This window comes from Tachysurus vachellii, chromosome 16, assembly GCF_030014155.1.
Source record: "Tachysurus vachellii isolate PV-2020 chromosome 16, HZAU_Pvac_v1, whole genome shotgun sequence".
In the NCBI taxonomy this organism is placed as follows: Eukaryota; Metazoa; Chordata; class Actinopteri; order Siluriformes; family Bagridae; genus Tachysurus; species Tachysurus vachellii.
In genome coordinates, this window is record NC_083475.1 from 19,768,183 (window position 1) to 19,774,650 (window position 6,468).

At 42.6% G+C, this 6,468-nt stretch overlaps 1 protein-coding gene across 1 annotated transcript in view; it reads left to right on the plus strand.

The window, feature by feature from the left end:
* The window catches only part of exoc4 (exocyst complex component 4), a 160,910-nt gene extending 155,319 nt beyond the window's left edge, over nucleotides 1-5,591 (plus strand). The window contains exon 18 of the mRNA XM_060889656.1: nucleotides 4,048-5,591. Within this exon, the coding sequence (XP_060745639.1) occupies nucleotides 4,048-4,285 (238 nt within the window). The 3' untranslated portion in view covers nucleotides 4,286-5,591. The remainder of the gene's footprint in view (nucleotides 1-4,047) is intronic.
* Nucleotides 5,592-6,468: the final 877 nt, after the last annotated feature.

Here is a 6,468-nt window from a genome sequence, read left to right on the forward strand (position 1 = left end):
TGTCCCCAAAATATCCAAAGAAGATTAATATAATTCAGAAGTGTAAGTGTGTGTGTGTGTGTGTGTGTGTGTGTGTGTGTGTGTGTGTGTGTATGTATGTAGGCCATGTACCTAGCAACGGATGCAACGAGCGGAGTAAAGTGATTTTATATCTTTCAGTAGAGACGCTCTGCAGTACTTCTGCCCCCTAACTGCACAACAGCGCTACTACACCTTAAAGAACTCGATCAACATTGTGTATTTATTTAAAAATTAAATCTCAAATGAGAGAAAAGGAATAAATATGAACTGATAATCTGAACAACAGATACACGGTTGCTTCGTGTGACTCAAGCACTGCTTAGATCCGCTAATACAGAACGATCAAACGTACTGCATCCCACAGAGGTCCGTTGTAGATCACCTTTTCTTTAATTAAGGGACATAATTGATCTTAATAAGAACAATGTAGGGGTTTCATCTTTAGACCAAGTGAAATCATTCGATCGTGTTGATCATAAATACCTTTTTGTTGTTTTACATACACGACCTTTTTCGTGTACACGGTTATTGTTCTTCGATGTGTACGTGATGGGTAAGAGAGGGGGAGGTCTAAGGCCTCCTTTCCACCAAAAAGAACCGGGTGCTGGTTCAGCGCTAGCACTGGTGCTGGTTCAAAGTTGGTTCCACTGGCGACCTTCTAAGAACCGGTTTGTCTTTACACCGGCTAGAGAGCATCACAGAGTCGAGTCTGACGTCACTGTATACGTGTCACGTGTCCCAGCAACGTTAGCACAGCAGCGAAAAACACAAACACAACATCAACAATGGTGGATGTTGCTTTACTGTTAATGCTCATGGCTTTGTGAACCTACATTAACATTCAAACGCGGCGAATCCAACGTGTACGTGCAGCTCTATGTAATCTGTATAAACGGAGGTTGTAATCGAGAAAGTACTTAACATTATTTTATCATTAACACAGAAAAATAGTTAGCCTTAGCATGTAGCTAACTACTATCATGTGTGCTGATAATTGATCATGTTGCAGTAAAGTAAAAGTGTATTAAACATCAGTATACTTAAGGTACATTATCAAATGCGCTAACAGTAGCCCCGCCCACAGCCCCGCCCACAGCTCCTGACACAAGCGGTTCTTAAGTCTAGACCAGCAACGTTTTGGTGCTACTTAAGAAGCACTTTTCCTGGTTCAGAGCCGGTGCTTTGGCTGTCGAAAAAGAAAGAACTGGTTCTAAATTAGGCTCCGAACCTGCACTCAAACTGCCTCGGCGGAAAAGGGGCATAAGTGCTCCAGTACCTGTCTCAAGAGGTATAAGGCAAGCTTGTCCACTATCTGGACAGAAAAGGAGTTGGTCATTCCAAATTGGTTTAATCAGCATACGCAGACGACATAACTGTTTTCATCACAGGACAAGAGGACACAAACAACACAGACTATTGAACTATATGAAAACGCCTCCTCTGCCTGAATAAACTGGACAAAGAGTGAATGTTTTATTGTTGGTGACTGGCAGCACACTGCAACTCCAAATCTCCCAGGAGGATTACAGTGAATGGGGAATGAAAAACTGGTCAGGTTGCCAGAACAGGTGTCTGGTCGGTCGGCAAAGTGGAAACGGTTATTGCCCCAGCTATCTTATACAGGATAAAAAAAAACTTTGTGGCACAAGACCATCATCATGGAACCACCAGACGAGTTGATTCCGATTCAGACATACAAAGAACAATTCAGGGTTCCCACTTTTTTTCAGAGATCATTTTCCAGGACATTTCAAATTTAGCAAAAAAAGACAAGGCTCACAGATTCGCAGCCTAAAGTAATATGTCCTTCTCTCCAGAAGTCTTAAAAACAACGTACACTTTATGGCTATTACTTAACTATACTTTTAAAGACAATTTGTCATGTGAATGAAATATCAACATTTATAAAATAAAAAGACCGCACATATTAATACCCTTTCCTTTCTCAGGCCAATGCCGTCATGCATGCTTTAGTTTGCTGTGCTTCCCCTTGCACATGATATTCAGATTAACAAGGTTAATATAACCTGGTTACCCGTCACCATTTGCTGAAAACATTCGAGCACTTAAACCATTCCTAGCGCCTGAAACCGCCAACACAAGACAGCGTCGTCCGTCACAGCGAGATTAAACAGCATAACAAAAAACCCGTCAAAACTCGGCGTCCCTGTACAGAGCGCTTTCTGTTACTAACGTTAATTGTTTCGACCAGAGTTGTAAACTGTTCTTTAAATGATCAAGAACATTTAAAAATAATAATTTTCCAGGACAACAAGATTTTTTCCAGGACAATTTATGTTTTCTCTCATTTTCCATGTGTTTTCCAGGACTGGAACATTGGTCATTAATTTTCCAGGTTTTCCAGGACGCGTGGGAACCCTGACAATAGTCAGCTTCCGCTCGAACAAACAACGCTGTATTAACGCACCAGCACTATACAGTACCTCCCAGGGCAAGAATAGGTGCCTTCAGGATACAAGCTGCGTAGAGACTTCTGTACAATAAACACATATTCCTCATGAATCTCTAAGAGGTGAACTTATCTCAGATCACTCCATTCCACAGATCTATGGTGCAGTCTTGGAAAAATGTGATAAAAACATAACCAGAGTTGAGTAGCGCATAAGACTGGACCCCTGAGGAACCTCTGTGAGTTAAACAGTTGATCCAAACAAGATCGCTGTCCTCGGCTGGTATAAGGCAGGAACTTGTTGAGGAACGGTTTGGTATCTGGTCATCTGTTAGAAGAAAAATGGTGGAGAACAACTGAAGAACTAAAAGAGGTGACTGAATTGAAATCTTCACGTCTGGTATCAAAACTGAAAGAAGAAATCTACAACATTACCAAGTGGCCACTGGGATTTCATCGGTCAGCAACATGACAACCTTCAGAACACCAGGAACAAAGAGGAGTTCCCAGAGATAAGAGTTTCTCCAGCATTGAGAGAAGAAGAAGAGGAAGTCGCAAAAAACTCCATCTAAGACTCCTCAGATTCACTGAGGAGACAGAAAGACTCCAAGTGGACAGGTATTTTGACCCCAGACTTCCTGGTGAGAGACAGATGGAGGACACGGTATAAACCTCCCCTAGAGAAACGCACTGTTGACCTGTTGTGGAGGATGATTCATGGGGCAATAGCCACAGGTGAACAGGTAGCTCACAAAACGAGCACTTGTTCCTGAAGTGTAGCAGACTAAAAGGCCTCGTTGTTTTACTTAGGAGCTGGTTTAGCCATTTTACTGAAGGTTTCTCTGATGGAGTGTTTATTAGAGGAGTAAAATACAGCTGTGCTAAATAAAGGAAGATGTGTTTATTAAACTGATTGGAAGAGCAAAACTGGCAGCGTGGAAAACACACACTTCTTTTTTTATTCCTCTGGCTTTTTTTAATGCAAAATATGAAATGATGTTACAAAAAAACACAGAAATAAAGGTTTGTTAAATCTCTCTGTCTCTCTCTGTCTCTCTCTCTATGTCTCTCTCTGTCTCTCTCTCTCTCTCTCTCTCTCTCTCTCTGTCTCTCTCTTTCTATGTCTCTCTCTCTTTCTCTCACTCTTTCTCTGTCTCTCTCTGTCTCTCTCTCTCTCTCTCTCTCTCTCTCTCTCTCTCTCTCTCTCTCTCTCACACACACACACTCTCTCTGTGTCTCTCTCTGTCTCTCTCTCTGTCTCTCTCTCTCTATGTCTCTCTCTGTCTCTCTCTCTCTCTCTCTCTCTCTCTCTCTCTGTCTCTCTCTTTCTATGTCTCTCTCTCTCTTTCTCTCACTCTTTCTCTGTCTCTCTCTCTGTCTCTCTCTCTCTCTCTCTCTCTCTCTCTCTCACACACACACACTCTCTCTCTGTGTCTCTCTCTCACACTCTCTCTCTGTCTCTCACTCTCTCTGTCTCTCTCTTTCTGTCTCTCTCTCTCTCTCACTCTTTCTCTGTCTCTCTCTCTGTCTCTCTCTCTCTCACACACACACACTCTCTCTCTCTCTCTCTCTCTCTCTCTCTCTCTCTCTCTCTCTCTCTCTCTCCCTCTCTCCAGGCAGTACTATGAAATGTTGTACAACGCAGCAGATGAGTTGTTGAACCTGGTGGTGGATCAGGGTGTGCGTTACAGCGAGCTGGAGTACATTAACGCTCTGAGCCTCCTGCACCGAAGCCAGACGGGTGTGGGAGACCTGAGCGTCCAGAACACACGCCTGCAGCGTCTCAAAGAGATCATCTGTGAGCAGGCCGCCATCAAACAGGCCTCCAAAGACAAGAAGATCACCACTGTGTAACACACACACACACACACTCCTGTAAAAAGCTGTACATGCCTATAGCTTATTTACTTAATGGGCAACACAAGAAGATGAAAAAAACACACACTGCAAACATATTGTTTACACACACACACACACACACACACACACAAAATTAGTCTTTAATGAAATAATCCCCTGCATGTCTCACCAGCCACAGCATTTTTTTTTTATTTATTTTTTTTTTTTTTACTATTCGAGGACACGATCATCTCATTTTCCTGTAATATAAAAGCACTGTTCTCGGTTAGAGACACAAACACACACACGTCCGGTTGTGTCCATAATTATTATCGTAGACGCCCTGCGAAGTGTCTTGTTGAAGGGAAACACGTTTTTTCTTTTCTTTACTTTTCATTAAAAACAAGGATTGATCACTTAGAACTCTGAACCATTGAGGTGTGTGTGTGAGAGAGGGGGAGAGAGTGAAAGAGTGATAGAGAGGGCGAGAGGGAGACAGAGAAAGGGGTAGACGGTGGGAAGAGACAGAAAAAGGGGTAGAGAGGGAGAGACAGAGAGAGGGGGGGAAGAGAGACATCTAGAGTCTCCAACTACAGCTATTAAATCTTTAATTCACCTCTTTTTTCTTAAGTCTTACTCACTTAGTCTGTCTCTCACTCACTCACTCTCACACACACACACACACACACACACACATAGCCACAAATCATTCATTCTTTCTGCCCCATGGTGTTTTTAGTTCATTAACTCGGAAGAAAAGTGCTTAACAAGAGAGGGAGAAAGAAAGCTCTGTCGATACAGAAACACGGGCACCAGGCAACGGCGCTCCCCGAAGCCAGCGCAGCAATACATCATTATGACTCAGTGTCAGGAATCAATAGCGGCCTACGGGGGCTGCCGAACGTATTAACACGGAGAAAACATCTTTAATATTCCGACTTCATTTCAATGATCGCGTGCATACGGAGACGAAGCGAAGGAGAGGTTGCTGAAATGTCACAGGAGTGAGGTTCGGTGGAGCGAAGCTGAGAGCTACTTAAACCTGATTCGCTCAATTTTTCTTTTTAATATATACAAGTTCATCACCAATCCTCCTCAGCAGAATTCCCACAAACACCAAAATATTTTGTATGCTTTTTTTTCTGAGGGTTTTTTTTTTCACCGTTAATTTCTTTCTTTGTTTCTGTGTACAATTATTTCTTTTGCTTTAAATGTACCATGATTATTACTCGACCTACTAAATATCGAATGAAATCTTTCTGTGGCATTTCAGTTCTGTACAATAGAGTCAACACGAAAATAAATACAACGGACTCCGTCATCTGTGTGTCATTTCATTACGGGTTCAAGTATTTTTGTATTTTATAAACATATATTTTGGTGCTAAAGGTGTGCTGCTAATATATTAGTACGGCTCTGTTCCGTTCAGATGTACAGAAAACCGTACCTGGTCGAGCGTACGAGATTGTTAGGAGTTTGAAAAAAAAACATTTCTTTCATTGCTACCAAATGGACACCATCCAACTTACAAAAAAATTCTGCTGCAATTTCCTCCTCTCACTAAAGCCCATAAGTGACCCTTAACCCTGCTGTTGATGCACAGAAATACTTACAGACAAGGATCGAGCACAACAACGCAGTTCACCGAGCGGATACAGATTTCTGTCATGATGGAATGGCTCTTCTGGACATGTCAAGAAAAAGGAAAAAAAAAGAAATAATATCCAAATGGGGATGGAAGAGCTAGTCAGGCCCACTCGTATTACATTATAGCTAAAAAAAAAAAAAAAAGCAAACAAACATTGCATAGATTAGTGAAAAGTGAAAGTGTGTATGGAGTAAGTACAGTGACCCATACTCAGAATTCGTTCTCTACGTTTAACCCATCCAAAGTGAACACACACACAGCAGTGAACACACACACACACACCGTGAAGTCACACCCGGAGCAGTGGGCAGCCATTTATGCTGCGGCCCCCGGGGAGCAGTTGGGGGGGGTCGGTGCCTTGCTCAAGGGCACCTCAGTCGTGGTATTGCCGGCCCGAGACTCGAACCCACAACCTTAGGCTTAGGAGTCAAACTCTCTAACCTTTAGGCCACGACTTCCCCCCAGCATGTTCCTCTTTTTCTGGTTATCCACAGGTATCAAGTGCTAGTGTAGAAATACTTGTCTATAAATCTACAGACTGCACACGTCT